The sequence below is a fragment of the Protopterus annectens genome, chromosome 6.part0 (assembly GCF_019279795.1).
Source record: "Protopterus annectens isolate FY-2018-M chromosome 6.part0, PAN1.0, whole genome shotgun sequence".
In the NCBI taxonomy this organism is placed as follows: domain Eukaryota; kingdom Metazoa; phylum Chordata; order Ceratodontiformes; family Protopteridae; genus Protopterus; species Protopterus annectens.
Genome location: NC_056737.1, coordinates 222,945,097 through 222,967,674, shown reverse-complemented (window position 1 = coordinate 222,967,674; position 22,578 = coordinate 222,945,097). Strand labels below are relative to the sequence as shown.

Here is a 22,578-nt window from a genome sequence, read left to right as displayed (position 1 = left end):
TTTGTTTCTTCATCATTCTTTCATTTCTCTGTTTGTCCTTCAGGCTTTCTGTGGCCTCAAGAGGTTTTCCTTTAGCTCCAGTAGGTCACCTTTTGCAGACGTTATGATATTCAGAAATTTCCCTATCTAAACGACCTCTTGCTTCAGGCTCCTTACTAAACCAAGCTAGTGCACGATCTTCATTTTACCCAGCTTCTCTTGCGCAACCTGGTATTCATAGTCAACCTTCAGAAGTCAGTGTTGATTCTATCTCAGTATCACATCCTTGTAGACTGCAGGATCCAGACTATTCCAGTGCTAGCCTCTCTTCCTGCCACTAAGACTCTCTGTGTCATGAAATATTTTCTTTCCGTAGTTCCCAAATCTTTTCTTATGCCAGGGAGTTTCTAAGGGCGCTGGAGTTAATGACTTTTTACTACCCCATGATTCCCTGTGCCAGGCTTCGTATGAGAAAAATTCATTGGTATCTCAGATCAGTGTGGCTTCAACACTGCCACCTGCTAGACTCTTTGCTTCCTCTGCTGTCTTGTCTCGAACTTCACTGGTGAATTCAACAGGTATCTCTCAATCTAGATGTCCCTTTAAACCTCTTTAGCCTTCCCAGGACCTCTTCACAGATGTTTGAGAGAGGGCTTCATTGCGGGGTCCTCTTGGTTCTTTCCTACTGTGTGAACTGCTGCATGGCTGTCTTGGCAAATTCTCTAGTGTAAGCTCACTTGTTAGCCCTTTCTACCCTTCTCCCTTTTGGCAGTTCCTAAAGGGTGTCCTTCATATCAGACACCCAAGAAAGCCCATTCCGCCTGTTTGGGATCTTAATGTTGTCCTTGAAAGACTGACTGGTTCCTTTTAACCTCTTGCCTCCTCCTCTTTGCTGCATTGCACCTGGAAGATTGTTTTGTTGGTTGCTTTAACCTCTACCAGAAGGTTATCTGAACCCCAGTCCTTGATGGTGGTCCCTCCTTTTTTTTTCCATAGATACAGGTATCTCACTGTACAAATCCTTCTTTTATGCCCATAATATTTAATAAGCTGTCACTTAATCAGTTTATCCAGTTTCCTTCATTTTTCTCTTCTCTGCAGTCTGCTAGTGAGAAGGTTCCTCATTTCTTGATCTTGCATAGACTGCTCAAATATTATTTAGACAAAACACAAAGGTCTTTTGTAAATCTTATCAGCTTTTTGTTTCTTTTCATACCAGGACATTGGGTTCAGCAGTTTCTAAGCAAACTATAACCTCCTAGATTTAGAAGGCCATTACTTTTTTTTCTTTTTTTTTGGCAAACAGCTGTCTGTTTCATTTAGGGCTCATTCCCCTAGTGCAGTGGCTTCCTAGGGGATTTTCTTCAGGGTTTTGGATACCAGCTCCATCCTTGATTGAGCTTCTTGGTTTTTGGTTCACGCGTTCACTAAACATTACAAAGTGGATTTATTTATTTATTTTATTTATTCCAGTTTGGTGAATGGGGAGGTCCACTGGGCTGAAGAGCCCATTTTCAGTGGAGGCCCTGGGAGAAAAGCTCCATAATACAATGTTTCAAGACATAATGATCAAACAATTAAAAGTACAAATAAAATACAAAGATAATTTTGATTTACATACAAAGGGTTGAGTTTTCAAACAGTAGATAGAATGCATTCAAGTAGGTTGTCCTTCAATTAAGCAACTTGGACGTTAAAGAGACTGTCTGGGAGGATGATAGGCAATACGCGTAGAGTTGGGAGAAGTTGTTAGTTACGTTAGCAATGTATGACTTAGAGAAATTTGGAAAGGTATGAAAGTTAGCCAGGAGAGAAGGAGGAGGGGAGCTTGGGAGGTATAGAGTGAAGTGAGCAGTTACATTTTCGGTGAGTATGCAGGTAGGAGAGGAGTTTGTTTTGAAGAAGTGTAGGTTGTCATAGGTTCTCAGGGTAGAGGGAAGGGCATTCCATTTTTTAGCAAGGGAAAAGGAGAGTAAAAGCTGACCGGCTGGGCGTTTGGGTTTATGGACAGAAATAAGATTTTGGTTAGAAGATCTAAGGAGTCTGGGGGGTGTAATGTTGCAGAATATTGGATAGTGCTGGGTAGAGGGTGGGTTGAAAGATTAATTTGTGGGCTGAGACAATTTGGAGGAAATCTAGTTGATTGGGGAGTTCAAGCCAATTTAGAGTTTGTAGGGATGTGCATTGATGAGAGAGGGAATTTGCCATGGTGGCAAATTTGGAAATTTTATTGTAGCATACTTCCAGTTTGGAGGTTAGGGTAGAAGATAGATTCATAAGCAGAGGGCACCATATAGAAGAGATGGGAGGAGATAGTGGCCATGGTATGTCGAGTGGAGGGGGAGAGGAATTTATTATTTCTGTACAGTAGGCCGAGTTTTATATGGGTTTTCTTCATGTTAAGTTGGATATGTGTATTGAATTTTAAGTGTTCATCGATTGTGACCCCTAGGAGTTTAGCAGAGGGAATGGTGTTAATGATGGAGTTGTTAAGGCAAGAAATTTGAAATTAATTTTTTTCGGTGGTGGTGGATTTTGAGTGGGTGAAAAGAATCTTAGTTTTGTTAGCATTAAGTGAGAGGTGGTTTTCGTGCATCCATTTTTCAGTGGTTGCGAAGGTGGCTTGAGTTAGAGATTGGAGTTCTTTAAAGCTGGAAGCAGAGCAGATCAAAGTTGAGTTGTGTGTGTATTGGACAATTTTTGTATTGGGAATGGCTTTGCGGAAATCATTAACGAGGATGTTGAATAGCAGAGGGCCAAGCATGGAGCCTTGGGGAACTCCTGTGGGGGTAGGAAGGAAGCTGGAGGAGGCTTGGCCCCATTTCATGGCTTGGGACCTGTCAGAAAGGTAGCTGGAAAACCAGGATAGAGTTTTTGGGGAGATGTTGAGGTTAGATGGATGGTTTAGTAGATGGGAGTGAGAGATGGTATCCAAAGCTTTAGATAGATCTAAGAGAACAGATAAAACTAAGTTACCAGAGTCTCGAGCTGAATTGACAGTGTAAAAAGGAGAGAAGGGCTGTATTGGTATTATGTCCAGGGCGGAAACCATGTTGGGTAGAAGAGAGGAGCTGGTGTTCGGTTAGGAATGGCATGAGCTGCAGGTGGATGCATTTTTGTAGAATTTTTGAGATAGAGAGGATGGCTATGGGGCAGAAGTTAGAGAAGTTACAGTTTTTGCCACCTTTGTGGAGTGGAAGAATAAAAGCAGAGCGCCATAGTTTAGGTACATAAGACTCAAGATGAGATCTATTTATCAGGATGCTAATAGGGAGAGCGATACTGTCTGAGGCAATTTTTAAGAAGGAAGAGGGGATGTTGTCAGGGGCATTGGTGCAAGGTTTGAGTTTGGAGAGAAGTTTTTTTTTATAAAGTGGGTGGATACAGGTTTAAGTTCAAAGATAGGGGGAGAGGGAGGTGAGGATGTGGAAACTTGGGCAGAGGGGGGGGTGTGGGGATGTTGTGGAAGGTTTTGGTTATTTCAGCAATAGAAGAGGTGAAGAAGGTGTTGAATAGTTTGGCAATTTTTTGGTCAGATTTGCTAGCATCAGGGCAGGGGTTGTTTGTTGTTCCAGGCTTAAGAGAGTTAATAGAATTCCAGAATTATTTGGGGTATTTTGCATGATTTATTTGTAAATGGTAGTAATGAGACTGTTTATCTGTTATGACATGTTTTTTGGCTAGGTTTCGTAACTGTTTGTATTTATGTAGGTATTCAGGTTGTTTATGATGGAGATAGCTTTTCCAAGATTTATCTCTTTGTTGCATCATTTTCTTGGTTTCTTTAGTAAGCCAAGGGGCAGTCTTGGCTTTGACTCTTTTAGTTGGGATTGGAGCTCAGGAGTTTAGGACAGTAAGGAATTTGGAGTTGAAGAAATCAACGGCTTCGTCTAGGGGGTAGGGTTTTTAATGGGTTCCAGTTAGTGATTTTGAGGGAGTCAGAGAAGGTGGAGGGGTTAAAGTTGATTAAATTGCGAGTGTGTAAGAGTTTGTGGGAGAAGGAGGAAGAGTTTGTTGTTCTATGGGTGAAGGCAGGGAGGTGGTGGTCTAGAGGGTCTGGAATGACACCAGATGTTGTGGTTCTGTTAGGATGAGACACTAGGATCCAGTCTAGAATGGAACCTGTGAGGTTAGTTTTGTTGGGCCTAGTGGTAGAGTTAATAAGTTGCGTGAAATTGAAAAGATTGATTGATAAGGTGGGATTATGGTCACTGATTTTTTGCCATTTAATATTTACATCTCCCGTAATGTAAGTTTCAAGTTTAATATTTGAGGAGGACCAAGAGAGGATGTCTTCCAAGGTATTGGTAGTGTTACCAGGAGGAATGTAAAGGTAGATGATGCAGATACTTTTATGGTCATTTAAATTTAGAAGGCCGGTTACGAGTTCAACATTATGAAAGGAAAGGGATAGGATTTGGGAAGGGAGTGATGCATAAGTGATTGGCATAGATGAGTGCTACACCGCCACCTCTTTTATTTATGCGGTCAGATCGGAGGGATTAAAATCCAGGGGGAAGGAATTCAGTGTCGGTTATGTGTGGTTTTAACCAAGTTTCAGAGATGGCTACAATATCAGGTGAATTATGGTTTAGCCAGGCATGAAAGAGGGTGATTTTGTTAGTTAAGCTTTGGGTGTTGATGGTGAGGGATTTGAGGTCTTTACAATTTGGTTTGTTGTCGAAGGTATGGTTATTTGTTTGAGAAATGTTTGGTCCAGGGTGGGATGAATGTCACCTGCTATGCAGAGGAAAGAGAGAAGGTTAGTAAGTTTGTTAGGCTTTAGTTTGTTAGGGAAAGGATGGTAGGGGGTGGGTTTAGGTTTGTAGTATTTATTTGGGATTTGGAAGAGTTTTAATGTTAATAGAAAGGAGGGGTGAAATGGAGTTAGAGGCAGAGATATTGTGGTAATGATTTGTAGGGTATAGTGGTGGTGGAGGATATGGAGGGGTTTAGGTGAAGGTTGGTATAAGAGGTAGAATGGTATAGAGCAAGAAGAATAAGGAGTAGTAATAGTGCAGGGGCAAGGATTATAGTAGGAATGGAAGGCATCGTAGAATGAAAGTTTGATTAGGGATGACAAAATGTGTAGGTTAGAGTTAGGTAAGGCAGGTGGGTGGGAATGGGAGTAGCTTAAAAAGATAAGGTTGGTGGAGGGGGAGGTAGTTTTGGGGAAATGGGTGGAGTAATCTAGTGAGGGGATTGAGTGATGTAAGTGGGAGAAAGTATGGGATGGCAAATAAATGTAGGACCACTGGGGGTGGGTGAGAATTGGGGGCAGGGTAGGGGAGCGGAGTGAGCCTGCAAGGCGAACGGAACGGGATAGAGCAACAGGGCAGAAGAGTTCGGCTGAAAAAGTATCAGCCACTGCAGGTTGCAGCTGAGGTAAGTAGGTAGAAGTACAGAAAGACTGGGTGGTAGTAAGTAGGGTTTGAGCAACTCTGTGGGGGGGGAATATAAAGGTGGGGAAGGTGGAGTAAAATAAGTGGAGGTTTGGCTTTCGAAGGATTTAGAGGTGAAGTTGGAGTAAAAGATTAGAATGGAGTAGGAGCAGGCAAAAGGTGGAATAGTGCTGCCACCTAGTGGAGAAAGGAGAAATGGCAGGCAGAGAATGATAGGGAGTAAGATAGAGCAAATGGACAAGGCTCAAAGGTAGAGGGAAAAAATAAAAGGGGCTAAAGAGTAAGTCTTCAGAGGGGTATAGAAAAGGGATAGGGGGCCGGAGGTCAGTGAGTACCACTGAGAGGGGAGATTTTGCGGTATGCAGTAGGCTGCTGTGTCATGCTCACTGAGGGACCGGCTAACTAATATGAAAGCTTAGATAGGTATAAGGCTACATACATTTGCTGAAAGATATTTCAGGGATTCCACTTTGGTGTTCTTTTTCAAGGAGAGCCCAGTTTATTAAGCAGAGTAAGTCCAGTTGAGCTGACTGAGCTTTTGCAGGAGGTAGTCTGTATGTTCGGGAGGTAGAGCAGGACCTTCAGGGGTGGAATACTGTAGAGAGAGAGGGGAAAATAAACAAAATAAGTATTTGGGGGAGATAGGAAGCAAAATGTAAGTAGTAGGGAGAGAAGAGGAAGAGGAGGAATGTAGATAGAGGGAGTTAATGTAGAATATGGAGGGAAAAATTGAAGACAATGAGGATATCTAGAAGAAGGATATGTTTGAGAGAGAGTTAAAATTGTAAGGTAAAAGATAGAGAAAGCAGTTATTGAAAATTGAAGGTGAATGAATAAAATATAAATAAATGTACATGTTCTCCTTTCCACTGGGGTTTCTGGTTCTTCTAAGACACTTCACTTCTGGGTTGGGAGAGTTTTTGTGCATCACCTTTATGCTCTACGCTTGTGCGGGGTGCATACATCTAATGTACAATGCTCATAGGTAATTAAGGCTTTGGTATATTGGCCAGATATCGGGCTACCCTTGGCAGTAGATCGCCAGAGGTTATGAATACTGCAACAGTGAAAAGGACATCTACTGCTATGGTAAGATTTTACACAACTGTACTTTTTTCCATTCTTCAGAAATTGATCAGTTGCAGTTGTCACAAGCTTTCTTACAGAATGGTCTTAATCAGACAAGACAGGGGGTTGTTTGATACACCCCAACCTTCAGTTTCTGCAACTTACTACCTGTATAAAAGAATGCTAATACCTTTTAGGTACCTTTTTTCTTAGGATGTGCAGCAGGTATTAAAGAAGACTAAAAACCTGTCAATAGAAAAGTATAATTTGGTAAGTGGAAAATAATTTCTGCTTAGTGCAAAGAGAGGACCAGGATCTTTTTAAGGCCCAGACACCTCTGACTGTACAGTATTTGTGAGAGTGTTTATCCTCTACCCTTTCTTTCTTTTCTGTCAAGATTCATCACTAGGCTGTGTCTCTGCTTGTCTGCCTGTGGATCCTCCTTTCTACCCCGTCTCAAATCAAAACAGTTTTTGAAAGGGATTTTTATGCATCTGTCCACCTATAAAATAGGCAGCTCCTTTTGGGGATCTGATTTTTTTTGTTTATTCTTAACCCAACACAACATTTCCACGTAGGTAAGGTCAGGGCCCTTTCTACCAGGGTTGTGGCTAGTTATGTGGCTTTTTGGATAGGGGTGGACACTAGAAATATACTAGAGGCAGCAACTTGGTCATCTGTGCAGACATTTACCAAGCACTACCAATTAGGCTCTTTCTCTAGGTCCAAGGTAGGCTTTGCTAGGACTGTGCAGAAACTTCTGGATTCTTTTCTTTTTACTCTTCCTCCTCCTCCTCTTTCTAAACTGTGGTATTTGATCCATATAACTTGGGCTACTGCAACAGTGATCTAATTATGAACATAATAGAGTTGTGTACGTAAACTTACACCCCTGTTGGGGTAGGAATACCCTCTCCATTCCCCTTCTTTTATGTTTTGTACCTGGACATCTGTGCTCCAGCCGTTTTATCACTCATACATTTTTGTAATAATGTATCCAAAATTCATGCTGATCTTTGAAGAACTGTCCTGAAACAACTAGCATCTGCTATCAGGTATTATAGTTTGCCATTTTGTGGGAAAATTCTGATCATTGTGCATCCCTCACTGAATGAGGTATACTTTTTGAGATGCTTATCAGTAAATATGATGCCCTTCTTTTCTCATTGGTCATTTCTTACAAGTGTTTTGAGACCTCAGACTTCTGGTTTCTTCCAGGCGCCTTTATTACATGCTGGAAAAAGTAGACCACTCTAATATATACCCTTTCATTATTGCTCATTTGCTCAGAAAAGGGATATATGAAGACTACTTTGGAGGGCATTCCAATTTTGCACCCTCTGCAATAGAGAAGGAATCAGTTGCTGAAGGCATACTGATTGAGCGTCTCTAAAAAATCTGCAGTTATGGTAGGTGTCTTTTTAAGTGATTTTTGTACCTTGTAACCTTTCCCAGTTTATTAAAGAAGTTGAGTTGCAATCATCTTAAGCTTAGCATCTTGGTATTTAGAATAGACAGTGTCTCGGGCAAGTCTTTGCAAAGTCATTTTCTCATTTTGAGTCTGATATATTGTGTTTATGTGGTATGAAGCTTTTCTTCTGCATCCTTTATTGAATTTAGGCTATACCCTTTTGGGGTTTTCGAAACAAGTAAATGTTTACATAAATGTTACACGTACATTTTCCTGTGTCTTGTTTTCTTTTGGTAGTATCCATGTCTTTTGATTGTTCTCAGATGCCAAGTGTGGTAATGTGTATTAATCATAATAGTGATAGCTCAGGACCTCAGTGTTGATCATTTTGTGTGTTTTTCAGCAGCACTGATGTGGTTCGCTATTTCAGAACTGTGTGATAAAACTCATGACAGAAAATAAAAGGAATAAAGCACAGTATCTAGAGATAGGGTTTAGCCAGTGCTTCAGGATAGCATCTTGTTCTGGCTAGGGAAGGAGGGACAAAAACTGGCATGGGTGTGACAAGGAATTTGAAGAATATGTGTATGTAAATGATGTGAAAGGTGGATATGAAGGAAGATGGGAGATGAGGGTAGTGTAAAACTTTAAACTGTTCGGTAAGTCTATGTTTTATCTATATGACTTTTGGTATGATATTTTTGTTTCTAGATGCAGCTCAAGTGATGCTTTATGAAAAGATGCACGTCTGGTTTCTTTTTGCAGAGAAAAATGTTCTTTATCCACTAATAGTTCTCAATGAGCTCAGCAGCAGTGCCAAAGCCATAGCCAGTCCAAAGAAGCTTGACACAGAGTAAGAATTTATTTTTTTCTTAGTTTCATGTCTGTGTTGCATTTCTTTTACTTAAAAGACAAGTAAGTTAATGGAACAGTTTTGGTGAAAGTGCCAATCTGAAATAGTTTTAAATATGGTTGTCCCAGAGTTAGGGTTTCTTGATTTGTTGTTGTGTAACTTGCGCATTGTATTGATAAGTAACATGATATACTGAGGACTTCTGTATAACTCTTGTGATGTTGGAAGCCTAGTTGAGTTTATAACAGTGAAAGAAGTGAGCATTATACATATTACAGTGGACTGCAATATTTAACTAGCCCTGGTGTAAACTTGTAAAGCTCACAGAAGCCTCTTCTGTCATCTTCCTTTTTCTGCTCTGAATTTCTGGTATCATGAGGCTTCTTTTATATTCCCACTACAGAAAATTAGATGTTTGACATCCTGTCTTTTGGAGAGGTTATGGATATTTTATTTGGGGCAGTCTCACCCAGCAGATCCTTACTTTTTAGTAATAATGTATTGGCAGGATGAACATTTCCATTATATGTTTGAAGATGCTTATTCTTCTTGAGCAGACATTTCTTATGCTTGCTTCATGTCCTTGATCTATTTTTGTTTCCACAGATGTAAGTATGAGGAGGACTTCTGTAGCAGTGTAAAATTTGAGTTTTATCTCAGAACTGTCTGTGCACAAGGATAACTCTCTCACGTTGCTGTTGTTCAGGTGTTAGGTTGTGCCTAGTATAAAAGCAGCTTTGTCCTGTCTCCTATTCAGTTATTCTAACTCATTTGAAATCATTAGCTGCCTGACTGTGTATTATGTTGGTAGGTAGTATTTTTTTGCAGTTTTTGATTAAATCCCAGTCATTATTTCATAAAGTCTCCTTGCTTTAATTAGAAAACAACATAATGTTTCTTTCTGGTTATAGCCCAGTCTGTTTACTCAGTCTTATACAGACTGCTCAGAGGTGACCTGTGTCTGGCATACAAGGCCATGTCAGACCCAGCCTTGATGGAATTGCTGCAAATCCATAAGTCAGACTCCACTCGCGCCCGCACACAAGGCCTCATCCTGGTCTGTGACATTAGTAGAACGTCAGCGGGATAGATTTTATGTTGCAAAGACTCCCTCATCTATGGAATAGACTCCCTCTCCATGTCAAGTATATTACCTCTCTAACCCTCTTTAAGAGAAACCTGTACAACTGGGTGGGAAACAGAAAATACACCCCTGGGATCCCACCCGTGTTCCTGCTGGACAGGGGAAACAGCTGCTGACTTTGTGGGAAGATGGGCAGAATTCTTGGCTTGGTTTGTAAGGGCCTCCAGGCCAATAGCCTAGTATCCTATGAACCTGCAAACTTAAGAAATGATAAAAGTAAGATAGCAGTAAAACAGATGCTGCAGATGATGCCCTTCTGTGTTTACAACTTCTTCAGTTTCTTTCTTCCTTGTACTCCTCCTTCATCCCCCACAAAAGAATAGAAAGTTGACTTGGAGGCTTTGAAGTTATCTTTTTTGTCTGTCTCTCTGGCCCTGGAATCCTGGCCTCCTGGTCCTGAGAAACCAGGCTGGTACTATAAAGATCCTATCAGCCATAAGTATTTCAGCTAGCATCATTGCTTTCATGCAACAGTTGTTTAATTTGAGTACAGTAATGCTTCTAAACTTCCGTCTTCTAATGTTTTACCAAATGATGAAGATAGCAAGGCAGTGGATGGGTGCGGAAAGTACTTGCATACTTCTGCTGCCTTGTTTTTTCATGCCATTAATTACTAGGCCCATTTGATTAGAAATATGCTTTACCTTTTGGACATTAAGGGTAACCTATTTTATATATATGTGTGTGTATATATATATATATATATATATATATATATATATATATATATATATATATTCTGCATTTATTTACATTTTATGTGTTTCTTGAATCTTTCTGCATGTTTTGTTGTGCTAATTTTACATGTTGTATATTATTTACATTCTGTATGCTTTTTAATCTTTTTGTTTAGCTTTGTCTTCCTTGGCCAAAACTGAAATTAGCCTACTGTTATCAGTGCTGTGTCCTGGTTAATGCATAAAAGTAAACTAAAGCAAGCACATTGGATGTTCATCGTGTTTCACTGTTGCAGTCATTATAATTGGGTTATCCTGCTGGCAGGATACCCGCAGTCGGCGTGAATTCCAAAGTGTAGGTCCGGCGTCGGTTGCTGTCGCCTCTTCCCTGACATCAGTGCGCCAGGGGTATATAAGATGCAGCCGACGCCATTTTCTTCAGTCTTTCTTGCCGCGCGGTGCCCGAAGCAAAAGCAGTTCGCAAGTGCCGGTCGGCCGACTCTGGAAGTTTTCAAATTCGAATTTCAGATCCTAAGTCTTCATTAAAGCTAAGTACCCCGTTCGGGAAACTTTTTTCTTGCTCCAGACCGATGTCAGAAAAAGTTAATAACTGTATTTCTTGTGGGAAGCAAATACCTCATAAGGATTTTCATTTTTACTGTATTCCTTGCCTAGGCCCTGACCATAACGTTGCTGGTTGTTGGTTTTGTGCTAGATTTAACCAACGCACTATTAAGTGTCGGTACGATTTTGCATTTCATTACTTTGGCAGAAGATTTAATTATATAATGCCGTCGGATCAGCCGACTACCGGAATTTACAAAAAACGAAAAGAAAAGGACAGGCATCCGAGATCCAAAACCGACGACGAGGCTTCTTCTAGGCCTGTCGCCGGTTCTCAGGCGCTTTCGCAGCCCCTGACGCCCACTACCTCAGAGCCACAGGCCGCTTCCGACTCCCACGTGGAGCCGACTGGGCTTCTGGAAACTCAAGGTATTGGACACTCGGAAACTATTCCCTCAGATGGGTCCAGATCTGCTGAGCAGGCATCTGCTTCTGAGGGTGTTTTCAGGCCTACACAGTTATATGTGAAACCTACTTCAGCTACAAAGACAAAGACTAAAGCAGCTCTAAAGACAAAGAAACAAGTACAGCATTCACCTGGACAGGCCTCCATGCCTAAAAAACAGATGCTTAAAATGGCCGAAGACCTTATTACTTTGATCAGGGGTTCCCATCCCCCACCCGAAGAGAGGCCTAGGCAAAAGTTAGAATATGAATCTTCAGACCAAGTTTCCATTTCCTCGTTTTCCTCCTCTGAACAGGATTACTCTATTCCCCCCTATGAGGATTCTGATGCTGAAGAATCTATCCCTTCAGCCTCTCCTCCTGAGGATTATTCTTTTGGGGAAACACTGCATACTATGAGGGAGCATTTCCACTGGGAGAGCCAAGATTACTCAGAATCCAAGAAAAGGCTCAGAGATTTCCTTTTACTGCCCCAGCACAGGCCCCTTGCTATCCCGCCTGTTTTAGACATTGTAGATGATGTATTTACAGAGTCCAGTTTTTCTCCAGACACTTTACCACCAGCCCCTGTTAAGCCAGACAGATACTACAGGGTTCCTGATTCATATAAATTTCTTTGTAAGAATCCTGCAGCTGACCCACAAACCATCTCTCAGGGTCCCAAAGGGGTCAAGGCTTCTACTGCAAAAAAACCTATTCCCTCCAATAGGGATTCTAGGGCCCTAGACAGATGGGGCAAAAAGATTTATACCTCTGCTACCTTGGCTGTAAGAGCTTTAAATTGCCAATTTCATATGCTTAAGTATCAGCAATATCTTATATCCTTGCTTAAACAGAAAGTGCCAGCCAATACAGAATGTACAGACAATAAAGAAATGCAGGATTTATTGCATACAGCTGAGCAAGTTGCAAAGCATACTTTGCAATGTGGTTTTGATTCTCTTGAGGCCTCCTGCAGGGCCGCTGTTACAGGTTCTGTCATTAGGAGACATGCTTGGTTAAAAGAACAAAATTTGCCAGATCATGTTAAAGCAAAACTATTAGATGCTCCTTTACAGCATGATACTTTGGTGCTAAAGCAGAAGAGGTGTTGAAGAAAATGGAGGACAAGGCTAAATCTATGCAAACAGTCAAGGATTTCTTGCAGGTACAGCCTCCCAGATTTAGCAGGAACTGGCCTACAAAAAATTGGTCCTTTCCAGTGTCCGATAGACCACAAAGGGGCAGATACAGATGCCCTAGAGGCAGATCACAGCCCCAAGGCTCATACAGGCCTAAACAGTGGGGTGCTTCTATCTCCAAGAGCGGAGAGGAAAAATCACAGCCATACAGGAAACAGTCTCAATGACTTTCCACTTCCAGCACCAAGCACTTATCTTTTGGCAGCCCCTTTGGGGGGAAAGCTAGCACTTTTTTCACAAAATTGGCACATGATCACCCACGACAAATGGGTTCTAAATATAGTTTCACAAGGCTACAGGTTCCACTTTCATACCCTGCCAAGGCAAAACGGTATGCCAGACCTGCCACGCAATCAATGGGCAGAGGCACAAAAACAAGTTTCATCCCTCATGGACATGAGGGCCATTTAACAAGTACCAGAACAAGAGCAGGGTCATGGATTCTGTTCAAGACTGTTCTTAGTACCCAGAAAGGACAAAGCCTGGAGACCAGTACTGGACCTATCTATTCTAAACACATATCTGGATATTCCAAAATTCAAAATGTTGACTCTACAGCAGCTTCTGCACATGTTGGGCAAGAAGGCTTGGCTTGTGACTTTAGATCTAAAAGAGGCATACCTGCATGTCCCAATCAGACAAACATGCAGAAGATACCTCAGATTCAAAGCTGGCTCAGTGCACTACCAATTCTCTGCACTGCCCTTTGGCTTATCTACTGCACCCAGGGTCTTCACAAAATGCCTGATACCAGTAATTGCATTTTGCAGACAGAGGAATACAAATATATCCGTACTTGGACGACTGCCTTATTCAAGCGGAGAACAAGGACATTCTACTACAGCGTCTGGTGTTTGTAAAAAGATTACTGACAAGTCTAGGGTACACAGTAAACGAGAAGAAATCAAAACTCGTACCCTCTCAAGAGATAATATTCCTGGGTGCAAGCTTAAATACAACTGCCCAGATGGCTTATCTCACGCCAGACAAACACAGACAACTGACTACTTACTTCAAAATGTTGGCAACAAAGACCCAGGTATCTGCAAGAAAAATTCTGCAGGCCTTGAGTTTCATGGCATCCTGCATTCTGCTAATTCCATATGCAAGACTGCATATGAGGAAACTTCAATGGTATCTAAAAAGTGTTTGGACTCAGCATTGCCACAGCCTGGAAACAATAATTACCCTCATTCACTGCCTGCAACAGGAGTTTCGATGGTGGGCAAAAGCCTGTCACCACAACATGGGACAGCCATTCACCTTACCCACAGCCAGGCAGACATTGACAACAGATGCATCAGATTACGCCTGGGGGCCCCATATGGCAGGAAGATGTATTCAGGGCACATGGTCCGCAAGTCAAATGCATCTACATATCAATCAAAAAGAGATGCTAGCTGTTCAGAATGCCCTAACAGCTTTCAAGGATCAACTTCATCCAGGACAACTACTAATAAAGACGGACAATACTACAGTCATGTGGTACATAAACAAGCAGGGAGGCACACATTCCTACCCCCTCTGCAGGCTAGCCATGAACTTGTGGCACACAGCATTGACTTACCAAGTACATCTGCAAGCTCAGTTCCTGCCAGGAAGGAAAAATACTCTTGCAGACAAACTAAGCAGAAATCTAATGGACCCCACAAGTGGAAGTTGGATCCGCAAGTCTTCAGCATGATAACAAAGACCTGGGGATGCCTGGACATAGACCTGTTTGCCTCTCCTCACAACTACCAACTACAAAGATTCTGCACAAGGACTTATCACAAACAAGCATGGAAAGTGGATGCTCTGTCTTTCAGCTGGAAAAATCTAACCGTATATGCCTTTCCTCCTCTGCCTCTCCTCCCCAAGGTACTCCTCAAGGTCAGACAAGAGAAACCAAAAATGATACTGATTGCCCCAGACTGGCCCCCGCCAGCACTGGTACCCAATCCTAAAGAGCTTGTCTCACTGCCCAGCCTGGACATAACCTCAAATTCCTCATTTGTTGACCCAACAAGACAGCCAGATACTGCACAGCCAACTCAAAACCTTAAACCTGGCAGCATGGCAGATAATATAGCCTCTCAAGACACACCTCTTTCTAAAGCAGTAATGGCTGTTATTTCGGAGGCCTAGCACCAGAAAATCTTATGCAGACAAATGGAAGAGATTGTGCTTGGAACCAAGCAGAAGACATTGACATGATTGTTCCAAATATTCCTCAGATTTTACAATACTTAACTGAGATGCTGGATAAAGGCCTTTTCTTTTCATCGATTAAAATTCATGCCTCTGCCATTTCAGCTCATTACAATACAGAACCACATATTTTTTCTCATCAGTTACTGAGGCAATACCTCAGAGGGGCTAAAAACAGAAGACCTCCAAGGAGAGCACCAATACCTACATGGGACCTCAGTTATGTCTTGGAAAAACTCACACTGCCTCTGTTTGAGCCAGCCTCTGCAGCTGACATAAAATTCTTATCCTGGAAAACAGCTCTGCTCCTAGCAATAACCTCCGCTAGAAGAGTCTCAGAGTTACAGGCGCTGATGGCTGTGGAACCTTTAATCATTTTCCATCCTGACAAGGTTTCGCTGAGGACAAACCCTACATTTATGCCTAAGGTAGTGTCTAGTGTGGCCCTTAACCAAACAATTCATTTGCCTACTTTTTATCCAAACCCACAGAATAAGGGTGAGAAAATTCTGCATTCTTTGGACATTCACAGACATCTACGCTTCTACTTGGACAGAACTAAAGCCTTCAGAAAGACTGATCAACTTCTAGTGGCATATGCTGCAGCATCCCAAGGAAAGCCCATCTTAAAACAGACTATTTCAAAGTGGATAGGCCATTGCATTCATTTCTGCTATTCACAGTATGGCAAATCAGTGCCTAAGGGCATTAGGCCACATTCAACCAGAGCAGCAGCCTTCCTCAGAGGAGTACCAACCAAAGACATCTTAGAGGCTGCAACTTGGAGTTCAGTGCATACCTTTACAAAGCACTATCACCTACCTCTCTACTCTAAATCCAGGGCAGGCTTTGCCACTGCAGTTCTGCAGGGCCTTATAGCCTCTCCTAATCCTATTTAGCTCCAGCCTCCCAACCTTAGCTTTGGGATTCAACCCAGTTGTAATGACTGCAACAGTGAAACACGATGAACATAGTACAGTTGTGTACCTACCATAAATGTAGATGTTCAAGTGTATTCACTGTTGCAGTCCAGGTTACCCTCCCACCATCCCCCCTTTCTTCTTTGCTGGGACCTAACTGTACTTTTCTACTCTATACAACCTATGTGGTGTATTTGCTTCTAGATGAAGGTAAAGGTGTTTTTTGTGCATGCGTGCTTATTGGCATAATTTAGCCTACTGTTTTAGGGGCACCTGACATCTGGGGCAAGAAAAACTGAAGAAAATGGCGTCGGCTGCATCTTATATACCCCTGGCGCACTGACGTCAGGGAAGAGGCGACAGCAACCGACACTGGACCTAGACTTTGGAATTCAGGCCGACTGCGGGTGGCCTGCCAGCAGGATAACCCAATTGTAATGACTGCAACAGTGAATACACTCGAACATCTACATTTATGGTAGGTACACAACTGTACTTTATAGCTGCTTTAATGATCAAGCATTGACTCATTTTAGAGGACATGACATTTTCTCTACTGCTACAGTATGCTAATGCACTTTTAGCCTTGTTAGCAATTCCTTTTGTGTGACCATGCTTGAGATGAGACTGTTGAGAAGTGTGTAGGGTTTCTCAACAATGGATTTATCTATAGCACACACACACAGTCATCTGCATGGTAGTCTAGCATGTAATGTCTTGTACCAGGTCATGATACAGTATCATACTGTCCAGGGTCACTGACACTGATTCAAGATCATCAACGTGTTTGAGTGTTGAAAGAATTGAAGGAGAGGAAAAGATGCCATGGCCAATGACTTAGTGCTCCTGTCCTAGGAGTGAGCAAGATTGATTACTTTGTCTGGAAGTCACCTGGTTTGAATGCAGAGACTACTCATTCGACACCATGACAGAGTTATTGGAGTAATGCAAAAGGACTGTATCCTGCTCGTTGCATGTCACTGTTCAGGTGCAGTATTTCACTGACTGCCTTGCAAAGACAGTGATCACAGACAGCCTGATCAGCAAATGGTGTTGGGGCCATTATGCTTGAGGACTTGGTTAGATATCAAGTGGTATTAAATAAGTACATTTTGTACACTGAGAGGATATATTTATGGCTTGGCATTGTTTGCCTAGGCAATTTTTATACCCCAAGCAGACTCCAAAGAAATTTTCCTCAAGTAGATTGTAAATGTTGGTGTGATGGGGAAAAAAAGAGGTAATTGGGAACATATTTTTGGTAGTGTAATGAGTGGCAGGCTTTTGAAAATTCCCTACAGACTACTCTGTCCGAAATACTATGTGAGCAAGTTGGTCGGTTTAAGGAATTTTTTTCTTTTTACCTGGGATACAGGATCTGAATTTTTGATGTTTCAGAATGCCTAGATATAGTAAGGCCTTAGTAATTTTAATTCTGGTAGCTGCCAAAAAATAGAAGCTGGAAATCAAAGTCTAAACTATCTGATGTTGTTACACTTCTTTCCATTCTTCACTGATGGGTTCAAGTCAGCCTTTTTACCAAGCTCGCACCAGCCAAAAAACTCTCAAGCTAAGTTTCTACCCAGAATGGCTTTCTCCCTGTTACCTCAGATCTCGTTTGCTGGGTAGCCGTAAAGCTGCATTTCAGCCGAGCTCTCAGCTAAGTGGAACTTTGATATTTGTGTGGAAAACTTTTGATATCTTCATTTTTCATTTAGATAATAGTATTTCTAGTCTGTTTTCTTCTGTCAGACTTTGTTTTTTCCTTCTGTACTCTACCTGTTGTTACTGTTGGTAAACTTTCAAGTACCATTGTTGGTACGTCCTTTCCTCCCTTACCCTTGTGGTATTCCTTCAATACCATAGCTGGTATTTTTCTTTCCTGTTTAGCCTGTTAGGATTGGTTTTAGTAAGGTGTTTGTTTTCTTTCTTACATATTACTGTACTGGTACAATTGTGACTTTTTTGAACAGTGTTTGGCTTATTTGTTTTGACTGGTTATACTGTTGTCTGATAAGAAAGGCACTTCAGGTTTTAAGCACAAAGTTTTCTTCGGAGCATAAATCTGCCTCTACAGCTCCATCTTCCTCGGCTCCGAGCATCTCGAAACCTTCGATAACGGTGCCAGTTTTGGCACCTGTCCTGCTTCCAGCACTGATTATAGACCTCACCACCCCTATTCTGACTTCAGCACCTCTGGCTCCTTCAGCTCAGGGCATACCTTCGATACCTTTGTCAGTTACGATTTAGGAACAGACCATTTTGGCTCCGAGTGCCACTTCGGCACCAAGCATTTTACTGACAAAACTGGACTTGACCCCATTACTCCCGGTCTCAAAACTTGAAACTTCAGTGCCGGCAGACCTTGCACCATGGACCCAATATTCCACTTCCATAGATCCATTTCTGGGCCAGGTGTATAACCCCGTTCATTGAACGCCCTGACTCCCCATCTGGATAATTCCACTAGATCTACCAGGAGCCTGTCGGAACACGAAGTGGTGTGTCTTGTGGACCAGCTGTTGGTAGCCAGGGGGATACCCATGCTTTCTAAGACCCATCCACAGGACTTGGGGTGGTTTCTCCACGGACTCTGACTTACACTCCTCCTTCGACCATTTCGATTCTGTAGCCTTCTGCTCCTAACATTCTTCTCCCTATAGTGCACCTCACTCCAGCTCCGAGATTGTCTCTTTGGTTCTTACAGAACCAGTCCTTCCTTAATCTGGAGATTGAGGGGCTGGCACTTCAGCCCAGGGCACGGAGCCATGTTTCTCCTCTGTGCCGATAGCCACATCTGCACCAATCCTGCTGTGAGGCTCCATCCGTGGGGCCGGGTTGGTCGGAGTGGGGTGTGACCCCGGTCCCGAGGTTGTCTTTCTCGGTTCCAGGCTCCCATCCCTGCTTTTCGGACGATGGAGAGGGCTCACACTTCTGGAAGCACTCCTTTGATGTCGGAACTCCAGTTTTTGCCCCCTGAGCTACAGCTGCCACAGACCACCACTCCCTGGGACACTGGGCAGAGACATCCCTGTTCAGGGTACCCGCTCTTCCGAGTCCTCCTCAGAGACTCCCACTGAGGAGCTCCCTCGAAAGAAGACGTGCAAGAGGAAGCACATGGACGCACCCGAAGAATCCTTAACGGAAGACACTGATTACGATGATGGTGAAGGATCTCCTCAGTCACCTCCTGATGATGTCTCATTTGGAAGCATCCTGGAATTGCTAAAGCAGAGAGGTGACTGGAAGCCCTCAAGCCCTTTGTCTGAGGAGTCCGTGTTCCTGCAGGCTTCTCACACTCTGCCTTCTACCTCTTGGGTGACCCCGACTGCCGATGAGCTTGTCGTGCAGCACGCTTGAAAGAACCTTGATTCCGTTGAGGCGATCCCTCGAAGACCTGACAAAATCCCCCCCCGAAGAGAACCCGCATTGGTCCAAAGGCTTACCAGTTGATGCTATGGTGGTTGCAGCGGCCACAAAAAAGGACTTGGCTGAGGAAAGTCCCACTGTCCACCCACCCAACAGAGAGCCCCGGGCGGTGGACAGATTTGGGAAGAGAGTTTTTGCATCAGGGACCTTTGATATACTGTCCCTGAACTATTTGGCACATTTTACGAGGCTCCAGATGGACTTGATCTCTGAACTCCCTGGGACACTCACAGGATAGTTGTCTGACGAGGTCAGGGACAAAGTGGCCTCGCAGCTCGCAACCCTGGAATCGATATCCAACTCATTCATGAGGTTGCTTTCACATGCAACCGAAGGGGCGGCCAGAGAAGCGGGTTCAGGCATTGTCATGAGGCGCCATGCTTGGATCCGCATTTGTGACCTCATGGTCCCCTTTAAGTCTTCCTTTTTGAATGCTCCCTTCGAAGCATCGTCCCTTTTTGGCTCCAAAGTGAAGAACACACTAGCCAGGTGTGAACAAGTCAGAAAAACCCTTTCTGCCTTGGACCTATGGCCTTCCAGTCCTCAACATACCTTCTCCAGGAATCAGAGGAGTGGGAATATGTGGCACAAAAAATCTCAGGGTTCTTTCTGTGTTGCACATGGTGATACCCTCAGGGGCACAGGGAGTAAGAATTCTGGATGATGCCCTTACAGAGACAGAGGGGGTCCTCGTAACCAAGGGTCCAGGGATTCCTTTTCTGGACAGCCTTACCAGTGCTCCTGAGGAGCAGCCCGATTGCTTACCTCTGGAAGCAGTCGGGGGTCATTCCTCTCTGCACCAAGCTGCCTGGCATTCCATTACCACTGATCATTGGGTGCAGAGCATCATCACCAGATGTTACATCATTCCCCTTTCATTTCAACCAAATCTTCCGAGAAAGCTTCCCGATGTTCCACCCATTCAAAGGGAAGCAGCAGCTTCAGAGATAATAAAGCTGTCTCAAAAAAAGAGTAATCCACCCAGTCGCACCAGACCAATGTGGATCCGGATTTTACTCATTCTTTTTGGTGCCAAAAAAGAAAGGGGACTGGACACCCATTTTGGATCTCTGCTTAAACAAGTCTGTCACTCAAACCAAATTCCAAATGGTCATGGTTCAGTCCATTCTCCCCTTTTTGTGAAAAGGCGATTGGATGTGCTCGATAGATCTCTGGGATTCGTATTACCACATCAAGATGGACAAACGCTCCAGGAGTCTGCTTCGCTTCCTTATAGGGGCCAGTCATTATCAATTTTGTGCCCTGCTGTTCGGTCTCTCTACAGCCCCCAGAGTGTTCACGAAATGCATGGCATTAGTCGCAGCTCACTTGAGAGTACAAGGATACTTGGTGTTTCCATATTTGGACGACTGGCTCCTCACTGCCCCCACCGAGCATCTTCTGGTAACAGCACTGCATTATGCTCTCTCTCTCTGGCACAGTTGTTGGGAATAACGATAGATTGGGAGATATCAAACCTTACTCCTACACAACAAATAGAATTCATTGGAGCAGTGTTCAATACCCAGTCCTGTTTAGTATCACTCCCAAATCACAGACGTCAGCGTTTGAGGATCCAGCTCCAAGTGATACTCTGTCACAAAGTTTCAGCAAGGGAGGTTCTTCAGGCCTTGGGTTCTATGGCAGCTTTGATTCCAGTAGTGCCTCTAGAGAATATGCGGATCCTGCAGTGGCTCCTTCTTTGTTAATGGTTCCCCAACTATCACCCCCCCCCCCCATTACCAGATTCGAATAACCAGCTCCTGCATACAGGACCTCCTTTGGTGGATGAGGCCAGATGCAGAACTTTGGGGGCGCCCATTTCAGTCCCCTCAGCCCAGAGCCATTGTGACCATGTATGCTTCCCTGATCAGGTGGGGGGGGGGGCATTTCCAGGGGAAGACAGTCTAAGGCACATGCTCCACCTCAGAGGCCCACCTGCATATCACTGTTCTGGAACTGAGAGCAGTGCTGTTAGTGTTGCAGGCCTTTCATTCGGCTCCCCCTTCCGGGACAATAGCAGTTCAGTCAGACAATGTCAGTGGTCTGGTATATCAGCAAGCAAGGAGGAACCAAGTCCTGTCTAGAAGCCATGAAAATTTGGCAGTGGGCGATAGCTTCCAACCGCTTTCTTATAGCAACACATATCCTGGGGAGCTGCAACGTAATTTCAGACAAACTGAGCAGATACATCTTCCTGCCTCACGAGTGGTCCCTCAACCCTGAGGTGGCGACAAATCTTCACCCACTGGGGCCAGCCTTTCTGCAATCGTTTAGCCTTTCCTTCGAACAGCAAGTGCAGCAGCTATTTTGCCCTTCTTCCCCTGAAGGGGGAGTCCCCGAGGGATGCTCTAATCTACAATTGGCCCATGGGACTTCTTTATGCCTATCCTCACATTCCCCTAATTCCACAATTTCTAAAGAAAGCACTTCGTTTGAAATGCAAGGTGATCCTCATAGCTCCGTTCTGGCCTCGACAAGTTTGGTTCCCCTTCTTTCGGCCTCACCTAGTGTACCTGCTGTCGATTCTGGACCCTCTTCCAAATCTGATTACTCACCCGCAAGGGTTGAGCCACCCAAATCTGTCCAGTCTCAGGCTGACAGCTTGGTTTCTCCACTTCCATTAGTTGCCAGGCAAGCTAATCTCTCCTCACCTGTTCGAGACATCATTCTGCCCTCTCATAAACCATCCACCAGAAAACTATATCTGGATAAATGGGAAAGGCTCTCCGTCTGGTCTAAGGATAACATGCTACACCCTTATTCGGCTCCAGTAACTGCAGTACTTCAATACTTGGCTAAGTTTTTTGATAATGGAGCCTCTGCCTCTACTGTACGAGTACACCTAGCAGCAATTTCTAATTTCCACAATGGTATAGATGGCACCCCTCTTATCTCTCTACGTCTATGGAAGGCCTTCCTCAAGGGAACCTCTCATATCAGGCCTGTCAGACAGCCTGTGGAACCATGGTACCTCACTTTAGTCCTTCAGTCTTTGACTCAAAAAACTTTTGAACCTGCTGCGAAGTGTGACCTAAAGATTTTGTCTTGGAAATGTTTGTTCTTGGTAGCCATCACATCTGCCAGAAGGGTCTCTGATTTGCAGGCATTGTGTATCAAGAGGCCCTCTCTGGTCTTCCATAAAGACAGAGTATCACTTCAGATGAATCCATCCTTCCTTCCCAAAGTTGTTTCTGAATTCTCCATTAACCAGACATTTGACTTACCAGTGTTCTTTCCAAATTTTTCCAATAGAGGAGAGTACTGCCTTCACTGCTTGGATGTACATAGGCAA

At 43.5% G+C, this 22,578-nt stretch overlaps 1 protein-coding gene across 1 annotated transcript in view; it reads left to right on the top strand.

The window, feature by feature from the left end:
- PCNX1 (pecanex 1) overlaps positions 1-22,578 on the top strand; it is a 3,150,868-nt gene that overhangs the window by 1,690,792 nt on the left and 1,437,498 nt on the right. The window contains exon 21 of the mRNA XM_044073489.1: positions 8,572-8,713. Coding sequence (XP_043929424.1) covers positions 8,572-8,713 — 142 coding nt within the window. The remainder of the gene's footprint in view (positions 1-8,571; positions 8,714-22,578) is intronic.